The sequence below is a fragment of the Pogona vitticeps genome, chromosome 3 (assembly GCF_051106095.1).
Source record: "Pogona vitticeps strain Pit_001003342236 chromosome 3, PviZW2.1, whole genome shotgun sequence".
Taxonomy (NCBI): Eukaryota; Metazoa; Chordata; class Lepidosauria; order Squamata; family Agamidae; genus Pogona; species Pogona vitticeps.
This window is the reverse complement of record NC_135785.1, coordinates 245,483,991-245,506,443: the sequence shown is the minus strand read 5'-3', so window position 1 is coordinate 245,506,443 and position 22,453 is coordinate 245,483,991. Positions and strand designations below refer to the sequence as shown.

The 22,453-nt window shown below is 38.7% G+C and overlaps 1 protein-coding gene across 2 annotated transcripts in view; it reads left to right on the top strand.

The window, feature by feature from the left end:
- The window catches only part of ATM (ATM serine/threonine kinase), a 75,646-nt gene that overhangs the window by 5,647 nt on the left and 47,546 nt on the right, over positions 1-22,453 (top strand). Inside the window, exons 6-19 of one of the 2 annotated variants that reach the window (XM_020803139.3) lie at positions 1,915-2,080; positions 8,197-8,435; positions 8,899-9,062; positions 9,393-9,562; positions 9,656-10,027; positions 11,197-11,382; positions 11,818-11,913; positions 12,507-12,732; positions 15,069-15,191; positions 16,524-16,649; positions 18,748-18,837; positions 20,400-20,568; positions 21,611-21,810; positions 22,344-22,426. In XM_020803139.3, the coding sequence (XP_020658798.3) occupies positions 1,915-2,080; positions 8,197-8,435; positions 8,899-9,062; positions 9,393-9,562; positions 9,656-10,027; positions 11,197-11,382; positions 11,818-11,913; positions 12,507-12,732; positions 15,069-15,191; positions 16,524-16,649; positions 18,748-18,837; positions 20,400-20,568; positions 21,611-21,810; positions 22,344-22,426 (2,410 nt within the window). The remainder of the gene's footprint in view (positions 1-1,914; positions 2,081-8,196; positions 8,436-8,898; positions 9,063-9,392; positions 9,563-9,655; positions 10,028-11,196; positions 11,383-11,817; positions 11,914-12,506; positions 12,733-15,068; positions 15,192-16,523; positions 16,650-18,747; positions 18,838-20,399; positions 20,569-21,610; positions 21,811-22,343; positions 22,427-22,453) is intronic. The other variant, XM_072993656.2, reaches the window with a different exon arrangement.

The window sequence follows — 22,453 nt, the reverse complement described above, 5'->3', positions numbered from 1 at the left end:
TTCTCTATGTCCTCTCTGCATCTGAACAGCATCATTTCTCAGCCTTGCTGATTTCATTGTTTGGTTCTATTTCTTATATAATGCTGACATGATATATTCCATAGGAATGTTCATAGGTTAATAACAAAGCAACATTTTCCGTATGCTAACAGTATTTTCTAATTGATCAGGGTGATCACATGAGTGTCCTGTATAGAAGGGTGTGTCTGTGGAGCTTTGTCCTTATCTGATATGCATGGGACATTTTTGGTATCACCTGGCAGGACAAAGTTCCAAATAGAGTAGTCCTAGAACAAGGTGGAATTTTTAGCATGTACAGTGGTGCCCCGCTTAACGATTACCCTGCTTGATGATGAATCCCCTTCACGACAGTGTTTTTGCGATCGCAATTGCTATCGTAAACGATGGTTTAATGGGCTTTTTTCGCATCACGACGATCGGTTCCCTACTTCGGGAACCGATTCTTCTCATTACAACGATCAAAACAGCTGATCATTATGTTTTCAAAATGGCCTCTTGACTGTTCAAAATGTCTCCCCGCTGTTTTTAGGAGGTATTTTTCGCTGCACAGGCACCCGAAAATGGCCGCCCTATGGAAGATCTTCGCTGGACGAGGAGGTATTTCGCCCATTGGAACTCATTGAACGGTTTTCAATGCGTTTCAATGGGCTTTTTATTTCGCTTGACGAGGATTTCGCTCTACAGCGATTTTGCTGGAACGGATTATCCTCATCAAGTGAGGCACCACTGTATACATTACTGAAACAGCAACATCTACGTTGGCTCGGGCATGTCATGAGAATGGCTGATGGTCAGATTCCAAACAATCCCTTGTATGGAGAATTAGTGCAGGGAAATCACCCCAGAGGGAGATCACAGCTGCAATACAAGGATATCTGCAAGCAGGATCTGAAGGCCTTAGGAATGGACCTCAATGGATGGGAAACCTTGACATCTGAGCGTCGAGCCTGGAGGCAGGCGGTGCATCATGGCCTCTCCCATTTTGAAGAGACACTTGTCCAGCAGGCCGAGGCAAAGAGGCAGTCCTGAGAGCAGCAAAATCAGGGAGCTGGACAGGGGACAGATTGCATTTGTCATCAGTGTGGAAGGGATTGTCACTCTCGAATTGGCCTTCTCGGCCACACTAGACGCTGTTCCAAGTCCTTCATACAGAGCACGTTACCATAGTATCTTGAGACTGAGGGATGCCTACAAGATGGGACAGCTTTGAGCTGAGGCTTCCAGAGGTTGTAAGAGTCTACTTATAGCTTGTATCTGAATCAAATATTGTTTTTAATTTTTAATTTTTATGTTTTGTTGCTGGCGATTCTTTTACTGCAAGATTTACAGAAGCTAGTATTTTATGTTTTGCTCACATACCTTTTGCCCATCCCTTGAGTGTTTCCACTGGAGTAATTGCAAGTACTGTGACACTTCCATGGCAAATACAGTTCCATCAAATTCAGTTTTATTGTTGCTACAGCAAACGTATGAAATGTGTATGTTTAATCACCTGATGTACGCATTCCTGGGAATAAAAAAATGGGAATTTGCTTTTCTTCATTTGTACATTATTTAGTTTAGGTGCTTTCAGAGAAAAATGCATGGAGTAGTTTGTGTTTGTAGAGTTTTACTGAGAGAAAACTGAAATAATTTTGGGTAGATACACAGTCAGGTAAACATTGAAAAATATTGAAATGATCATTCCAAGAAGCTTTCTGTTAAACATTGCTAGTAGAGATTTTACCATTTATAGATCCTGCCATAGTAGCGCAGGGAGTATGGTATAGACATGTTTTGGAGAACATAAAGGAATTAGCAGCTAAAAGGATAGAGAGAATTAGATGTGTTTGAATTATACATACATACTGCTAAAACTTTGTCAAATAATTTGAATTTGGTTTTTTCCTCTAGATCTCCAAACCCTGTACTTTAGATTGTTCCTCAAACCTTCCAGAGATACTAACAAAGTTTTGGTGGCAAGAATAATTTACACTCTCACCAGAGGACTGTACTTTCAAACTGATGGGCTAAATTCTAGTATTTTTAACTTCTTCTCAAAAGCTGTGCAATGTGCAAGGTAAATATCTTATTTTCCTCTATCAAATTCAGCAATTTGGAATACATGGAAAACCTTTTAATAGATTTCTTTTTTAAAAAATGATTTAAAGCTCTTATTTTCATAGTTTAATAATTTTTTTAAAGTCTGGTTCAACAGCACAAATACACACAGTAAAGTAAAGAGGTCATAGATTTTCTGTCTTTTTCATCGTTGGCCCAGTCACTATCCACATAAGCTGACAGTTTTAGATTTTTTGATGGTTGCAAAGTTAGATGATAGTTATATGTTCCCTTTAGGTATCTAAAAATCCTTTTTAATCCTTGCCAGTGTTTTTCACTAGGTTTTTCTATATATCTACTGAGTATGTTTACTGATGCCGCTATATCCGGGCGCGTCCAGTTTGCTAGGTACATTAAACTCCCTATTGCTGAGTGATATAATTCTTTGTTTTCAAAATCTTTACTTATTTCATCTTCTTTTTGAAAATCCACTGTCATGGGAGTACTTACATTCTTGCACTCTCCCATACAATATTTTTCTAACATTTGTTTTATTTTGTGTTCTTGACTTAATTCAAGCCCATGTTCTGTTTTCTTTATTTGTACACCCAGGTAATTTTGTATTGGTCCTAGATTTTTAAATTTGAATTCCTTTTTTAATTGTTTTTCAAACAACTCTACTTGGCTCTGATCTTTTGCTATAAAACATAGGTCATCAACATACGCCAGAAGTATATTTAGATCATTTCCAACTTTCTTGGTATATAAACAAGGGTCTGCTAGACCGTTCTTGTATCCTAGTTTCATCAAAACTTGGTGTAAACAATCATTCCAATTTTTAGCAGATTGTTTTAAACCATAAATTGCCTTGTTTAGCCTGTACACTAGTTCTGGTTTAGTACCCTCAAAACCCGGTGCTTTTGCCATATATAACTCTTCCTTTAAGTCTGCATTTAAGTATGCAGTTGTTATATCGTAGTGGTAAATTACATAATTTTTACTGACAGCAAAGGCAAGCGTTGTTCTCAATGTCTCGGACCTGACCGTCGGAGAAAATACCTCATCATAATGTATAAACTTTTTCTGTGTAAAACCTTGTGCAACCAATCTCGCTTTATATCTGTAGTTTCCATCATTTTGCAATTTTCTTTTGAACACCCACTTACTACTTATTACCTTATGCTCTGCTGGTAGTTTGGTTTCAGTGAACACTTGATGTTCCTCCATGGACTTCATCTCCTCTTCCATGGCCTCTAACCACTTATTTTTCTCATAAACAGGAAGCTTCAAAACATCTTTATAGTTTCTGGGCTCAATATAAACATTACACACTGTAATACCACCCACTCCATATCTTTTGGGCGGCACACCTTTATTTGCCCTCTGGGACCTTCTGGGACCATGTGTATTTGTGTGTGTTTCTATCTGACTACTTGTGTGTGCTTCCTCCTCTTCGTGTCCTTCCTCATCACTATCTTCTTTTTGTTTTTCTTTTCTTTCATCTTCATCTTCTTCTTCATCATCTGTAGTAGCTCCTCCTTCTTCATCTTCAGCACAGGACTCCACGCCTTGCTTATGTGTTCCTGTCTGTCTTAATTGACTTTTTCTTTCGTGTAGAGGGATGTATAACTGTGAGTTTGCGTGTACTTGGTCCCAGTTTTCCCCTTCATTAAAACTGGCTGACCTAGAGATTATCACGCTTCTATCCCCATCAAAAAACCGGTATGCCTTTGAATTGGGTTCATACCCCACAAATGTCATTTTTCTTGTTTTATTTTTACCTTTTCTTCTGAGCTGTTTTGGGATATGGACCCATGCCGTGCATCCAAACACCCTCAAATATTTTAAACATGGTTTCTTACCGTATAACATGAAATATGGTGTGTCATCTATCGAGGAAGAATAAATTCTGTTAATCAAAAAATTAGAAGTTAGAATCGCTTCACTCCATAGACCGTGACGCAACCCAGAGTTTGCCAACAATGCATTTTTCATCTCTTGTAACACTCTGTTCCGTCTCTCAGCAACACCATTCTGAAATGGGCTATATGGGCTCGTTTTTCTATGTCTAATTCCCAGACTTTCTAACCACCTATGAAACCTAGTGTTTGTAAACTTCGTACCTCGATCCGTTTGCAACTGCGCCACCTTGTGGCCAAATCTCCTCTCTACTGAAAACAACCATTTTCTAAATGTTTCAAACACTTCTGTTTTGGATTTTAGTGTATAACAATAAGAAAACCTTGTAAAATCATCCACTAGAACCATTGCATATTTCGCTCCTCCTAATGATGGAGGAAATGGTCCCATTAAATCTGCATGAACTAATTCAAATGGCCTGGTTGTGACTCTGTCACTTTTCCTCCCTTTTGGGGCCACATTCGTTTTGCTTCTTTTACAGACATCACAGTCCAAGTAATTTTTGCATTCCTTTATATTTATATCCCTGGCAAAATGTTCCATTTTCTGTAATGATCTAAAATTTACATGACCCAGCCTCCTATGCAATAAATGTATACAGTTATCATGTTGTGGTTTGTTTGTATGTATCATATGTGCACTTTCATGTGTCTGGCTCTTTAACATGTACAGATTGTTTTCTTGCTTCACTTTTGCAACTATTTTACCATTTTTCTTAATTATACACTCCTGTTTTTCAAAAGTGACAGTGAACCCTTGCTCAGCCAACGCTGATACACTTATTATATTAAATGACAATTCAGGAGCGTAAAATACCCCACGTATCTCAGTTTTCAACGAAGGAATGTAAACAGTTTCTTGTCCTTCGACGGCCGTCTCTTGTGAATTTGCCATTATCACACTTCTGAGGTTGGCTTCATCTAGAAGACAAAACAAATCTCTATTATTAGACAAATGCCTGACAGCGCCAGAGTCGATCAGCCACTCCACTGCTTTTGTCTTGCCGGGAACCTTGTCTCTCGTTCCTCTGGTAACCAAGGAGACCGGCCTCTTGTCGTCTCTTTGTTGAAACCGTTTGGAGACTTTCTTTCTGTAGTCTCTGTTGCTTGGAAGACTTCCTCTTTTGTCACAGTTCCGTTGCAGGTGATTGGTAGATCCGCAGAGGAAACAGGCTTTCGTCATCATCACTCTTCCTTTTTGTTCTCCGTCCGTCCGCCTCCTGGGCACGCTGCCATCAGAGTATCTCTGTCTCTCGTGGTCAGCACGCACGTGGCTTGCTTTTTTGTTCAGCATTCTTTGTTTTAAATGCTGTTCCTCCTGCAGAATTCGGTTCGTCACGTACTCCTCTGAAAGCTCCGTTTCTGGCATGCTTTCTAAACTTGTTACCAGCATGGAGTAATCATCATTCAGAGAACTTAGCAAAATATACACGCGCTGTTCCTGAGGGAAGACAACGTTCATTAATTGCAGTTGATTAAACATGTCCTTCATATTCTTTAAGTGTTCCGAAGCACACTCATCCAGTTTCATCCTGCATTGGAACAACCTCCTGGTAAGAGAAATCTTTGTGCCTGTCGTCTCCCTCTGATAAATGCCTTTTAGTTTATCCCAAACTGCTTTTGCTGTTGTCAGTCCTTGAATGTGGGTCAGAAGCGAATCTTCAATGGCCAAAATGATCGTGGCTAAAGCCCTTTCATGCTCTGCCTCTTCCTCCTCACTGGGCTGCGCTGGAGGGGCTCTAACATAACGCCACAGTGATTCCTTCCTTAGCAACATCTCGGCTTTGACTGCCCATGTTCTATAATTATTTTCATTCAGTCTATTTATGGCCAGGCCACCTATATTTCCTCCCGTGCTGTATGCCATCCTTGCAGTCCTCTGTATCCTTCCCTTCCCCGGGTTAACAGACGAACTGGTTTCTGACTCACTATCACTGCTGCTTAGGCTCTCCTCCTCTTTCATTTACTCACCACCTCCTGTTTTTTGGCGCAGCGGAAGCGTGCTGGGCCCATAACCTTTGTTGAGGGAATGGGCGTCTGTGTCTTTATCTTGTTTTCGGCAGAGTAAAGCGCAGATAAACGAACACAACAGCTTCTTCTTCCAAGCAGTGTATTTACAAAAATATATACAGAATATACATACATACAGCACTTCAATGGCTCAGTATTCAAACCAGCAGCATGACATGCAGACATCAATATACAGGAGAAGAGAGAGACTGTACAGTGTTCATTTCTTATATACAATCCTGGTATCAGTCTGGTCCAATCCCGTCTTAGGTGATCTCATGCACACAGGTGTGGCAGTCTTCATATTGCAGTGGATTGCATCAGCCAGGGATGGAGGAATGATGTCATCTTATTCTTGTTCTGCACACACACATATTATGTTCAGGCTATATAAAAATTATATACCTTAACAGTTATGTGAAGCAGGAAAAGAAGGAGGCCATAGAGTCTGAGGGAAAAGGAAATGTTAATAATAACTCATCAGTATGGCAGATATTGTTAAAAACAAAAAAGTCAAGCACACAGTGGTATGAACACTTCAAATAAATGATTATAAAGCATTGCAGAAAATAAGCTGTATGTTTACAGTACAGGTGTACCTCGGTTTATTAAATTAATGTGTCCTCCAGGATGTTACAGCATGTGGAAATTTCGTAAACCAATATGCGGATTGCGCATGGGGGCGGCACTAGAAATCTGCAGGCACAATGTGTCCTAGGGCAGTGATACCCAACCTTGGGCCTCTAAATGTTCTTGGACTACAACTACCAGAAGTCTTCACCACCACTTTTGCTAGCCAGGATTTCGGGGAGTTGAAGTCCAAGAACATCTGGAGGCCCAAGGTTGGGGAACACTGTCCTAGGGAAACCCTTTCGTACAGCAGGGGGGGGGGAAAGAAAACGCAAACCGGGGCATTATTTTCTATGGCTTTCGGTTCATAAGCCAAAAATTACGTAAAGCGAGGTACCGCTGTAGTAAGTTCTTTAATCCATTGTCGGAATTCCATTAGTAACCAATAACTAGAGTAAGCCCATTGACTCAGTGGGCCTACTTTTGTTGCAGCTTACTACTGGATTTCAGCCATTAAATTATAGGAATTGGGGACTTGTCCTTCTACTCTACACATGTCTTGTGGTGAGTCAGAGTGCTCCTGCTGGCCTTCAGATGGATCTTGAAACATAGTCAGAAAAGTTGCAGTTTGTCTCTTGAACAAGGCTTATAACAGCCTGGTCTACAAAGGAGGGTATAGGTCAATGCTTCAAGTGAGGACTGTATCACTAACATAGGTCTTTCTTTAAAAGATGTGGCGGTCGAGAAGCCATTGAATGACCAAATGAGGCAAATATAATTTTTCATTTTATTCTCGTGTGATAGTGTTTCCTGTTTGACTTTTCAGTTTGGGGCTTCAGCTCCCAGAAGCCCCAGAGAGCAGAGTCAATACTCATATTTTGGAAATGGAAACTGAGATGTCTTGACTTTCTTGGTCTTTTGCTCACCTATTCCTTTGTTTAATCTTAAACTCCATTAATTGAATGGATTTTAATTGTTGAATTTATTTTAAATGTTTTCTGCATCTCATTCTAGAACCTTTCAATATTTGAGTGACTTATTCTTTACTTTCTGGAGAGCATTTTGATTACCTGAACTTCATATTGACACTATTAAAAACACTCTCCTGTGATTTCATTATTGTACGAGCTGTGTAGGCTTACCTTAGTTATTCTTGCATAGACTGAAGGGGTGATCATGCAGTCGCGCATCAGGTAGCATATTGACAAAATCTCATAACTTCTCCCATTGACACTTTTTAGATGCAGCTATGCAAGTACATGTTTGCCCTTTTCTCTAGACATTGTTTAGACTTCAGACCTGCTTCATGAAATAGAAAATGCTCATACAGTAGAAAGCTTCTGCTTAAGGTTCTATTTTTCATTATCTCTCCAGTTTCAATATATATTACACTTTAATGAGTGCATTAATCCCAGCCTACTAGCTTTATAATGCAGCTTTCTTCTCACTCACAGTAACTGTAGACTATGGCTTCAATTTCAAAAGTGTAGGTGGGGAGAAAACAGTATCTTGCACTCCTTGTGAGGGAGGGGGCCAAGATAGTAAATGAAATAAATAATGCAACCTGAGTTTAATGCAGAGTAATAATTAAAATATCCATTTAAATGTCTGAAAATATATAATATTTGTATTACAGGCAAGAAAGGAGCTCTGCAGGCCTTGAATACATATTTGCAGCCATGAATGTGTTTTTCAGTGTCTTTGCGGTGAGCTACCGTATGCGGATCTGTAGGCTTGGAGAAGAGCTTTTACCAACTGTGCTTTATATATGGACTCAATACAGACCAAACGATTCCCTGAAGGACCAAATCATTCAACTAGTTCAGCTTCAGGTTCAGATTCATCATCCAAATGGGGCTAAAACCCAGGAAGAAGGTATGCACAAAACCTTTTACATCTGATTGTCAAGACAGCTGCTGTTTTGAGCGGTTGAATTCATTGAATTCTGACTCCTCAGGTTGAGAGTGTTCCACAATCGAAAGTAATTTTTCACTGGCTGAAATCCATTGCTTAACATAGTAAATCACAACTAGCATAGACTGATTAACTCGGTGAGGATTTGATGAGTCAAGTCCTATGTACGTTCCATTGATTGAATAAGATTACTCTAGTTGTATCTTACTTCTCTAAATAACAGGATTTAAGCCGTAGTGTCTTTTCTTGCTTATGTATCCTGATACTTATTTACTTTATCCATTGCTTTTCTGCATTACTGTATTAAAATTCTACATATTGTTCACTGTTCATAAACCTTTAAGCAGGCCTTTTTGTTTTATATTTTGGACAGGTGGCCTTTAAGTTATATGAAAATTAAATTCTCTTATTCTTGTGTAAACAGGAATCTGTGACTCAGGAAAATGGCAGAGTATTTTATACAGCCTGTATGATCTACTAGCAAATGAAATAAATCTCATTGGCAGTAGAGGAAAGTATTCTTCCGGATCACGCAGTATTGCTCTGAAAGAAAACCTGGTAGAGTTAATGGCTGATGTTTGCCATCAGGTAAACCATTGCATTTGCATAAACTATTCCATGCAAATATAAGACTGTCTTTTCCCATATGGATATAGTGCTTCACCATGGCAGGATGCTTGTAGGTCAAGCAGTGTCTCTCTCCCTGTGTGAATGTATAGGCATGCCTTTTGGTATCTGACCAGAACACTCAAGGGAATTGGAGGCTTCTGCACATTTGGTGTATTCTCTTCTACATGGTCCAGTAATTTTAGCTTCAAGGAATGTTAATGTTTTCCAAATACCTTGTTGATTAATTCTATTTTATATGCAATAGCATAGTGTGCCTCTTTGGTTGAGTTTGATTTGTTGTGTATTAAGGTCTTCACAGAAGGTACCAAAGTCCTGGAGATTAGTCACTCGTATGCTGTTACGCAGAGAGAGGGAGGAGATGGAGAAGGGCCATCCAAACGCAGGAGAATTGAATTGGGTTGGCAAGTGATTCGGGACGTACTGCAAAGATCACAGAAGGACTTTGATGTCATACCCTGGTGAGGAAATAAAATTCTTCATTCTGGTTTCTCACTGAAAAGAAAGCAGCAATTTATCACAAGCTTTTAACGATTGATCTGTTTTTCATCAAGGTTGCAGGTTGCGGCCAGGTTAGTGGCAAAGTACCCTATGAGCCTCTCACACGAGGAGCTGCATCTCTTGCTTAATATACTTTACCAGCTACTACCTCAGCAGCGTCGAGGAGAACGGGCACCTTATGTGTTGAGATGTCTTAAAGCGATGGCACTGTGTCAAAGCCAAAAAATAGATTTGGAAACTTCACAGAAGTTAGAGCTACAGCGAACATGGTCCAAAATTTGGTCTCTTGTTGTTCGAAGTCTAACTCTTCAACATACGGAGGCAGAGAGTTTTGCATTACTTGGAGTCATGATTCAAGGGAACCTAATCACAATAGATAGAGACATTTGGAAGATGTTTTCAGGATCTGCGTGTAAGCCCTCAAGGTAACATAGAACCTTTTTTTAACCAACATCTTCATGCACTAATAGAAATGTTATATAGAATACAATTCAAACAGATTCCATCAGTGCCACTGAGAATGTGTATTTGTTTAGCATTGTATTTCCTTTTTTGCAACAAGTGTGTTCTCTTGTCTATAAATATGTTGCAATCTTACAAATGTTTTGTAATCTTACTATCTTAATAAGAGAATCCTATCTACTGCAGGTTGAATACAGAGGAAAGCTAGCAGATTTGGGATGAAACAGTTTTCAGAAATTCAGGGAGCCCTGTTGAATTGTGAGGGCACTGTGGGGAAATGAGGAATTGCTAAAAATTGGATAAAGACATTTTACACAACTGGGAGCTCCCATCCATGAAAAGTGCCTTCTTCCAATTTTTGGAAATACTCTAAGCCACAGCTTGCCTTGTTCAGCAGAGTGCAAGTGGGGAAGTGTTTCTCTCTATCCACCCCTGTGTTGGCTGTCATGTTTTAGTTAAAATGATGTAAACACTTCTGATAGATTTGGAAGAGGTAGCTGTGTTGGGCTGTGCAATCATAATCAGTTTTTTGTGGGTGAGCAAGAGTATACCTTAGCTATAACACTTATTTTGCATTCAAAATTATTTTACATTAAAAACAAGTTATCTCAGATCTTCCTTTTTCCTAAATGCACTTCTGTTTTCCTCCCTCAAATTTGAAGTGTGATATTAAAAATATCCTTTATCTTCTATACAAATAATATTCCAGATCTGCAAATTGGCTATTGACTGGGTGACAGGACAAAGAAAATGTTTCTGCTTTTTAAACCATGGTTTAAGAGATCAGAAAGAGAATAGGACTGCGGTGTATATGTGGTGCCTGTCGTCTTTCCATTCATTCTAAGCATGGTTAAGAGAATATGTCGGCACCTAGTTTGACCATGTCTACTTGTAATTAGAGTCCCTGTTATCCATATTTTGTGAATCCAAATTAAATTTTGGTTAAAGTAGCACTACTGGATAGTTGAAGGCATAGTATAGATTGTAAGCTTCAGGCCATTCAGAAGAATATGAGGGAAATCTAGTATCAGTGATGGCAGAGCATGTAAAAAATGTTCCTGAATGGGAATTTTATGTCTACAGAGGACTTGCAAAATTTAGATAGTAATCTTACACAAGTTATCTTCTGCAGATCTGCAGCACAGTTCTTGACTTCAGCAATTACAGCTTTGGAAGTGCCAGAGACTTTGCAAAATGGGACAGTGCAGGGTAACTGTGAAGTGCATACATTAAAAGAAACGATTGTGAAGTGGCTTCTGTTCTGCCACAGTGAGGAAACTATAGAAGACAATGCAGAGCTGCCTCCTGTTCTATGCAGGTACCAAACTGAGATATGAACAATTTTTCATTTTAAAAAAATAACACTTATATAACATTGTTGGATTTGAGCAAAAGGTCTAATTGGAACTATTGTTGGAGCTGTATGATGTATATGTATCCAGTATGATAACTTTATTAAACTAGAGAAAAATCGATTTTGCTAGTATTTAGGGAAAACATGTTTGTCACAGTTGCTATCTCCCAGCAGTCCAAACTCAAGGTGCTCTTCTGCTATCTTGTAGTTTGTAGGTCTTTTTACAGAAAGGCTGCAAATATGATATTCATGCGGAAGAAAGAGACCTAATACGCTGTTTATAAAAATTAATTTGTCATATTTTAACATGTTTTATTTTTCTTTACTTGGTAGAGATTAGTGGGTATGTTATATTAAGGAAGGTCTGCTTTAAAAACTTTTGTTTGAAACTCTTTATAGTGACTTTCCTAAACTGGAGTTGCAGAAAATCCTTGTAAGTCTCACAATGAAAAATTCTAGATCAGCAATGAAATTTTTCTGCAATGCGTCTGAATGGTATGTATGTTTCAGACATCAGTCTTAATAATGGTTTATATTTATTTATTTGGGTAATCTGTTTAGAATTAAATTTGAATTCCGCAGGCTGTGAGTAAAGTTTCATTTTATGTACTGGACTTGCTCACACTAGCTGAAATCTTGCTGTTCAGTATAATAAGTTGCAAATAGAGAAGCCCCATTGAATCAGCCGGGATTTGGTGAGTCAGCTGCATCGGTTCAGTGGACCTACTCTAGAAAAAACTTGTAAGGAGATGCCAAGTTTAAGATCCTTATTTGGATCCAATCTGTAACTTTTGAATTAAAAGGGATGTTATTTTCCTGCTGTTTCTCCATATACACGTGATTGTGTTTGGCATTCACAGTGTTTAAAGTTGGAACTGGCTCGATAGAAATTTGTGTGAAATGCACTCTTGTGCTAGTGGTTTGATGCTTAAAGAATTTTAGGTGCAGACTGTTTTTTATTTTATTATGCTTTCACATATTAGAACAGTAGAGAACTACAGTAGGATTAAAGTTTTGATTCTTTTGTGTTTAGTTTTAAAAGTTGTTGTGGAACACCATTTAGTAATCTGTTTATTTATATGATTAAGTCTGCAGCATGCAAAAGATAAAGAAGAAGCCAGTCTTTCAGAAATAGAAGCAGTCTGTGTACAGACAATGTTTAATGATATTAATATATTTATAAGCATGACAAAAGATACATCTGAAAACAAACCATCACTTCCCAGACTAATTGTCAATCAGAAACTCAAAGAAGCCTTAGAGCATGATCTCCTGGTGATGTCTGAAAAACTTCTTAGTAGTTTTTCTCTTGAGGTGAGTTGAAAAGGAAAATTGACATACGTGTTCCTTACTTATGAAAGGTTGTTCAGAGTACATCCTTTTTGATTTGTGTTTGTCAGTAACCATATTTTCTGCGTAATCACTTAGTTCTGAAATATGTTTTTGAGATCACTCTGGTTTGTGTATACACCTAGGAAGAGATTGCAGTACTGTGATGGAGGCATGGTGCAAAATCCCACTCTTTTGCAACCTAATGCCATGAGCCAGATTCTTTCCGTGAGAAAACCCTCTTGTGGAGAGACCTCATTTGGATCATGGTCTTGCACATTTGAAGCAGAAGCAAGCAATTTGGACTTCTGCCCAAAGTGAAGCCCTTGCTCACATTGCAGGCCATCAGCATGATAGAACCGAAAAGCTTGTACTGCCTTCATGTGCTTTTGCAGTACTTCTGTTATATGAACTGTACAGCAAGCTTCAAGAATAACTTTTGAACGGTTACAGTTTTTTTGAGAAAATCTTGGCTGTGCAGATCTAGGTATTTTCTCAGGATTATGTGTGTGGATTTGGCTAATTCCCATAATCATTATGCACAAGCCTCCACTGTTGTTGTTTTTTTAAAATTAATTTCAGTACAATATTTTTATGTTTGTAAGTTTATATTTCAGCCTGGTCCTACTTCAGACATATTCATATGCAGCTTTTCTTGTGTCACACAGGCACTCAATAATTAACACCTTGCAAGAAGCCTGTGCTTGCCCCCCTTGTCTGGCCTTTTGGTGTTCCTCCTGGCAAAGTGCTTGTGAACAGATAAGTAAAGTAGGAGGGTGTTAGACCATAGTGTCTGTCCACATAAGGATGTTGTTTCCTCAGTAAGATTCAGCTGAGCCCCTGACATTTGTATCCTACTTCTCTCTGGTTCAAATCATCACATAGCAAAAAGACTACAGTTAAAAAAAAAAAAGCAGTCACCAGGCGAACCAGTAAATTCAAATTCTTCCTTAACAGAGCTGCAACACAAACAGATTGAGCACTGGCTTCAGCTGAAGCCTGGCTTCTGCCCCAGGTCAGCCTGCTTTGGACAAATGAGTACGGTAAATTGTGGCATGGGCAGATACAGTTCTGGGGCAAAACAAAAGGATCAGGAGCATGTTCAATAAATCTAGAGATTTAAACATCTAAATTAATGAACAAGACAGACCCTGCATCTCCAACAAGATAATATAACTGGGAATAGGGCTGGCTTTTCTCATTGACAGCTCTAGAATTCAGTCTGAGACAAGAATCTCATTCTCCAGTCACGGTGTTTATGGGTAAGGATTGTGTGAGGTCACTAAAGTTATTCATTTAATTATCTCATGCAGCTTTTCAAACTTCTTAGGCAGGTTTAGCAGAGTTACGAGCAATTGAAGTGAAATAATTTATAGAGAACATGGTGTTAACTGTGGTTTGGGTTTTATATGACTCATATCTACTTTTTGTCTTATTGACTCCAGTAGCCTTTTGCCTAATTTTCCAATGCAGGTCTATGGGAAGCTGGTAGTCCAGATTTCCAAATTAATTCACGACAAGAGTATAAATCAAATTGAATGGAATCGGAATTTCTTTGATCTAAATAAGGATCCATCTGAGAACACCCCATTCGCCTCTGAACTGACCTTATGCACAGCCGTGGATAAATTATTTGGAGGTCACCCGGTTTCCTGTGCCTGTTCCTAGTTATAAGGGACTTTAAAGCTCTTTATGGACTTATATTTTTCAAGGAAGCTGGAATACTGCTTACATAGTGATACAGACTACTTGGAGATTCCTTAAAGTAGGGTTGGGGGAATGTATGACCCTCCAGAAATTGCCAAACTCCAACTCTTATCTCTCACTGTTGCCTAAGGCTATTCGGTGGTTTAGTCCAGTGTAGTTTGGAGAGCAACCTCCTGTCCAGCTTGGCTTTATAAAACTGGGTATATCATGGAAAGTCAGTATTTTTCTCCAGGCTTTGAATCTTCATTTAAATCCAGAATGCTTCAACATCATATAACATGTAATCCTTGAATTCACAGAAATAACAGTACTGTACAGCTTTTATGGTTAGAATGTGACAAATGGCAAGTCACTAGCATTCTGCTGATGCTGAAGATGTACAAAATTCTGTCTCATCTGTTTTAAATCATTACAGTTTCTAAGCTGTACATTTAAAGTCCAAATTAATATCTTGAAAGCTTGCAAAAGTTTGTGCATGTCTTTACCTGTATGTAAATCACCTGCAATTCATGAAAATATTTCAAAGCTATCCAGAAAATATATATTTATTTGTTGAGAAAGTGTAATTTAATGCAAAATGTTTTGTCTATTGTGTTTGTTTAATCTACTTCAAGAATACACCAGAAATTGCACTGCGTTGTGCCAGTATCCTGACTGGAGTTCTTGGCTGCTATTGCTATGCTGGCATGCTGACAGAAGAAGCAGCACAGAGATCAGAGCTTTTTCATAAAGCTAAGGTATGACTTCTGGCTTTTTAATTTGATAAATTTGACAACTCAGTGGTTCCCAAGCACATGTACTAATAACCTTGCACTAGCAGAAGGTGTAGATCTAAAGAATATCTATGATAGAGGACTTATAGCAGCGTCTGTCCTTCTGCAAGTTTGTTCATTGACGTCCCCAAAATGTCAGATTTCCATCCTCAAATATTTTATATGACAGAAGACATCTGATCCCTGCCTTCTTCACCCTTCAGTTATGAGGCAGATAGTGATAGGAGAAGGAGGGAAAAAAATAAAACATGTGGTACCATTGGACATTTTGATTGGACTGTTCAGAAGTAATATAAAGAGTAAAGGATTTATAAAAGTCCATGGTATTCTTTGTGGCAGTATTTGGAAAGATGCATTTGATAACTTGTAATGTGTTACATTAACTAGAACATTTGAAAATTGATATTTTAAAGGAAAGTTTCGAACATTTTAAATTTATTAGTGATGAAAAAAGCCTCTTGGGCCTCCTAGAGTTAACAAAGGCAACGCATGTTGAAAAGGCTGCATACTCCTACAGTACTTAAAGGCCATGATAATACTTAAAAGTTGGGAAGTACATGAATCAATAGCATTCTCAAAATGTTCTCAGTATTGGCTAAAATTTATTTAATTGTAACTGGTAGTAACTATCATAACAAATAAAATAAGGTGTATAGCAGCTATCCAAGAAAATTAATGCAAGGTCTGCATGATCTTACTGTATCTATATGTCTGCTCAATTTTTGGTTCCCCCTTGTGTATATATATGTTGAAGATGATCTTGGACTGAGTTTGATATGTGCAGGTGCAGTCCACATAATCTAAAAATCCTTAATTTTAGGGAATAGTACTGGACCAGTTACATCTACCCATATTGGCCATTGCACAGGTGCTGTTTAATCATGTGTTCAGCTCGTGACTGTCAGAAAAGTGCATGCAATAGTAGACAGCTGAATTCATTTACCATTCACTGTTGCGTATAGCTTATACATGTGTGAACCAGCTTTGGGAACAGAATAAAAAGTTACATGACTTTACCTATAAGGAATAAGAAAATGTTTTCTTTCTCTTTTATTTGCCAGTAAGTGTTATTTACCAGTAGGAGTTATGTTGGTACTTTTTGATTTTTTTTCTTGTTTTCTAAAATGATCATAATCAATTGCATAACATTAAGAGGTAGTGCTAATTAGTGGAGTTAAACCCCTCTGTCATAATACAGTTTATTCCTGTAACTGTATCACCTGATTAAGAATGGCATATGATAGATACAATGTATCTGAGAAAGTTTCTTAATTTTTATTTTTACTTTTTGTGTAGTCTCTTATTCATTATGTAGGTGAAAACATTTCTCAAGCTAAAAACAAGCTAAATGAAGAATCCAGGGTTGTTTCACTGAGGACTTTAATAACACAGTGTGCAAGTTGCTTATGTAACTGTGTCAAGGTAAGAATAACACAATCTGTCGATTTTTTCAATGCAGTCTAAAACTAAGTGAAGTCAAAGTCATTGTTATTAACTCTGTTGGGTCCTGCTTGAAAACAATAGACTTTCCTAGGAAATGTGTTCATTTATGATACAATGTATTCTAGAGAATAATGAAATATTGTAAAAATTCTTGAGTTCAGTTTCATCAGAATAGCTACCATGTTTCCCCAAAAATAATACAGGGTCTTATATTAATTTTTGCTCCAAAAATGCATTAGGGCTTATTTTCAGAGGATGTTTTGTTTCTTTCATGTACAACAATCTACATTTATGCAAATACAGTCGTGTCAGCTTCTGATTGTTGCATAGTGGTGGAGGGCGAGATTCCACTTAACTGGAACTTATTTTTGGGGTAGGGCTTATATTTTGAGAATCTTGAAAAAATCATACTAGGGCTTATTTTCAGGTTAGGTCTTATTTTTGCAGAAACAGGGTAGCTTTAATTGGATGAAGTGTTTGGGTGAATATTGCATATTGAAGCTGATTAAATTCCATTTGTAGTAAAGTGTAAGCAGTTGAACTGTGCAAATTGATGAGTAAAAGGACATATACTGTCCAAAACAAAATGATAGCTATATTCATATGTTTTAAAGGCAGTCATGTGGAAGATGGAACAAACATTAGGGAACACTTTTTAATAGTAAGAACTCTCTGATAGTGGAATGGATTGCCTCAGAACAGTGGTTCCCAACTGTGGTACCCCAGATGTTCTTGGACTAAAATTCCCAGAAGCCTTCACTAGCTGTGCTGGCCAGGATTTCTGGGATTTGTAGTCCAAGAACATCAGGGGCCCCCAGTGTCAGAAACCACTGCCTTGAAAGATGGTGGACTCTCTTTAATTTGATGTTTTTAAATAGAGATTAGATGGTCATTACATGCAGATGGTTTACATGCAGATTTCTTGCTGGACTCTGGACTCAGTGATTTGGAGCCCCCTTTCAGTTACATTGTTCTGTAATTCTGAAATTAAGTTTGATACTGAATTTCGTACCCTCTTTTAGTCAACAACAACAACTTTATTGTTTCTGACCGAAGGCCTTTACAACATGCGATACAAGAAAAAAATCCAATTTAAAATCAGATGATTATAACAACTCATTGAGATGCTTATCAACAGTCCAGTCATAATACACTTTGAAACAACATCTAGACTCATTCATGATCATACTGATGACAATTATACAACATTGTGATCCTTAACAAGAACACAGTGTCTTGGTTGCCAATGTAGATTGTGCTACAACACATGTGAAAAATAACTGATTGTCCATGAGAAATACTAATACTAATACTGCTTCCTCGGATGGACAGTTGGCATACAACTGGATGATGGTTGACAGGAATATTGCTAAAAATCATATGTAATGAAAAGAGTTAAAGGGGAAAGAATGATAATGAATTATATCTTCAGTCTGATTACACCCAAAAGCACATTTGTGTTCTTTAACTGGAATTCCTCAGTATTGCCCTTCAAGATTTGCTGAGGGCATCTGTTGGAATCTAAGCTCTATGGAGCAGTGGAAAAGTGATTGCTTTAAAATAGTATGGCGTTGCATGATTAACTTGAAGTTGAAGATACTAAATAGAGAATTGGTTTCTCTGGTTTTTCTTCTGATAAATCTTTTGCCTTTTACTAAAGAATTTATTACCAACCTTTATAATAGCAGTTCACTAGCAGTTCATGCTGTGGTAAACAAAATGGCATTTGACTTTGTAATAATATTTGCATTGGAAGAAATAATTGGAAATGAAATTAGCAACATTTATTTATGAGGGCAGGAACTATTTAAAAGTTCCTAAAGTATGCAATGGAATGTGTAGAATTATTTTTCATAGAAAAAGTAGAATTGAATCTATAGATTAATTTTTTTAACTATAATTAAAAATTATTAACTCTGAAGGAAAAATTCATTATTCACTTACTGGAGAAACAGTTGTACCATGCCTGCGGATCACACTCAGTGGTTTGATGTTTGTTGCCCTGCTTTATATAGTAGGATAAAGAAATCCTGTAGGATATATTTTAATTATCCGTGTACTTGTGTTATTTTGACAGAACAGCCCAAGAAAGAATCTCTCTGGTGTTTTCTTGCATTTGTTAACTTCAAAGCTGGTGAATGATCTGGCAGATATTTGCAAGCATCTGGTGAGTAGTGACATTGATGGGTACTATTTTTCTTCCTCAGATTATGTATGTGTATATCCTACAACTTCCACTCGTATAGAGAATGACTGTAGGCTCCCCAACTGCTATGTGCACATTACAGGCCAACTTCCAACTCTAGTTTAAATGAACAGTGAACATACATGGCATCTTTCCTCATTTTTCTGCTGCCTTTTGCTGCCTTTTTGTTCTTTCTTCACCCTTCCCCTATTAGCGCAGCCCTATGAATGCATCACCACTCTGTTGGTGCATAACTGTGGGTGCCACTCAGCAGCGAGAGGGCAAGGAAGAGGGAAAAAGGCTGAGCGGGCGGCGGCAGAAGGAGGAGGGGGAAACGGGTGGGTGGCGGGCAAGCGAGCGCGCTGCTGGCTCAGCGGCGCGGGGTGGCGGGCAGCCCGGCTGCGGGCTCTGGCCACTCAGGCATGACAGGCTGTGGTTCCCTCCCTCCATCCAGACCGATTGCCTGCCTGCCTGCCTGCCTTCCTCCCCGGCCTGCCCTCCTGCCTTCCTCCACTCAACAGCGGCAGCAGCAGCTCCTTCCTGGCCCAAATGAAGTGCACCCAGCGTACAAGATGACCCCCCCACTTGGAGGCATGTTTTTTGGGCCCAAAAAGTCGTCTTGTATGCCAGCAAATACGGTATTTTATTGCAGATTAGGAAGGAACACCTAATGCTTTGGTTTCTCACAGGGGCTAAATGAGCAGGCAGCTGTGTATGACTAGACAGGGTTGCCACTTTGCTGTGTCCTTGGACAAAACTGTTACTTGTTCTGGACGTGAACTGCAGTAGATAATGTCAGGTGTGACTACAGAAAGATCTTCCTTCAATTACAATCCTGTAAACCTATTGCATTATAGGTCATGAAATTGTACAGTGGTGCCTCGCTTAGCGATCGCTCTGTTGAGTGATGAAATCGCTTTGCGATGGAATTTTGGCCATCGCTGGAGCGATTGCTTAGCAATGTCCTCAATGGCTAAAATTTGCTTGGCGATGATCGCGGGGGAGCGATCATGGCAAAGCGAACTTTTTAAAACAGCTGATCGGTGGTTCCAAAATGGCTGCCACAAAAACAAAATGGCCGCCGCTGTTTTGCCTCGCTGTAGAGGCACCCAAAATGGCCGCTGCTATGGAGGAATTTTGCTTTAAGGTAAGTTTTTAGCCCATAGGAACACATTAAACATGTTTTAATAAGTTCCTATGGGCTTTTTTAAATTGCTTAGCGATTAAATCACTTAGCGATGTTTTTTCCTGCACAGATTAACATCGCTAAGTGAGGCACCACTGTAATTTGTTGGGAAGAACACATTATTGGATTCATTTCATGGTACATCACTAGTTTAAATTCTCCTAAACAGCTTATCCAAAGGAACAAAACTTTTGACAGGTGAGGATGATGCTTTTTCAGTTTTCCATCCGTTGGTGTTGTTTTCATGTATGGAAATGTTCATGAAACAGTGTTCTGTAGATTTTGTTTTATAAGGCATTTGGAGTGTATTGCAGAATAAGGTGCAATGAAGGCATTCTAAATGAATTACTTCTGTTAGGTGGCTTTTAGTGGAAAGGCAAATGAAGTTATAGAAATGGATTTAATGGAAGAGGATCTTGAAGACACTAAAATGGAAGGAGAAAACCAAACAGTCTTGGATCTGTTCGATGACCAATGTCCTGAAGCTGGTGATGCAAATGAAGGTGGAGAGTTGCAAGCTTTAACAGGTATGCTTAAACTGCTGTACATATAATTTCTTTTTGCAACTGAATAGTTTAGAAAGCAGTATTATTTTATACGTTTAGAGTACTTGAAGCTGGCTTCCTCTTAAAAATTATAAGGCTTAAAACACTGTGATATTATGGTTTAAATCTGAATTTTTGAATGAAATCTGCTTCCAGCATTTTCAGTATAATAGAGATGATAAGGAAGCTGACTTTCCAATTTTAAAAAAATCTGTTTTGCTCTTGCTGATGTGGGAAAACAGATAAATTAGGTAAAATTTGTCTGCAAACAACAGAAGGAAGTACATACTATAGTTTGTAGTGGGGGTGGGTGGGAAGGTATGAGAAGCTGATATGCCTGTTAAGGCTATCAGAAGGATGAGAAGGTATATGATATCCAGCAAAAGTAAAACAGGTTGAAGTGGGGGTTGTGCTGGCCAACTACGTGGAGTAATGGAAAATTTATAAGTGAAAAATGGTGACTCCTGCAGACCCTCATCAAATACTACGAATGAGAAAGGCCTTGTTTGGAAGTAACATAGATTCCTTAGCTCTTTAGAGCAGGGGTCCTAAACCCCTGGTCCACAGCCCGGTACCAGGATGTGACCTTGGCAGGACTGGGCTGCGGAGACAGACCTACCTCCCTGCACGTCCCCCTCATACGCCCCCCATAATGCACTGATGCATGCACACCCCGCCCACGGACACACAGACGCACGCACTCACACCCCACATGCATGCACAGATGCCACACACAGACACCAATTCCCCACCCATGCACGCACGAATGCTGCGCACCATGCCCACTGAACTGGTCCACGGTTTGAAAAAGGTTGGGGACCACAGCTTTAGCAGATTCATCCCTATGGGAGGATAATTTCCGCCCTTTGCATGGGCTTTCTCCTGTATCAATAATGCCCACTGTCCAATAACTATCTTTATCCTGCTTTGGAATGTACTCTCTACATAGTGGCCTTAGATACAGTATTTTTTTTTTACACAGTATTGTGAGATGTACGTACATATAACCATTTTTTTTAAACAGGTGCCATAAGCCCATTATCAGAAGAACATCTAACTAAGCACGACTTACTGCTTCTCGATATTTTAAAGTTCTTGTGCTTAGCGGTCACAGCAGCCACAAGACACACAGTTTGCTTTAGAGTTTCTGAAATTCGGAGGAAGCTTTTATTGCTAATTGAGGGAAATACATTTGATTATACTAAACCACTGCATCTGGATATGGTGAGTATGATGATGGCATATGATCACACTTAATAGTTTTCTGTCTCAACAATTCTTTCAGTTCCACCTCTGGCAACACTTTGCTGTTCATGGATGATTTTAAAATGTTAAGCCATGCAGGGCCAGCCTTCTGAACCTGGTACCTTCCCAGGGCATGGTGAACTAAATACCCCATGATCCATGATCATTGCTCATGCTGACAGTGCTGTGGAAGTTGTAGGCCTAAACATCTGGCGAGTGCCATATTGAGGATGGTTATGTAACTGTTTTGTGTATTAGTCTGCAGTTCTATGAATTTTACCACTGTAGAACTCTTTTCTATACTTATGACTTTTAGCTAAATTCTTTTGGACATTAAAGCATTAGTATCCTACATTACATAAAAAAATATAAATTCATACCCTATGGTGACATACGCACTTACTAGCATTCAGCAGAATATATACATAATGCAGGTTTGTAGCCGAAACTGTATAAACGAATGAAACCTTAAAATAATTCATCTGCTATTTTTTTAAACTTCTTTGTTCTAGTACTTACTCTTGCTGAAGGAGCTCCCTAGAGAAGAAAACCCCTTGTTAGAAGATCAAGTTGTCTCACTACTTAAACCTCTTCCGTAAGTAACCAAAAGTAAAATAAAGAA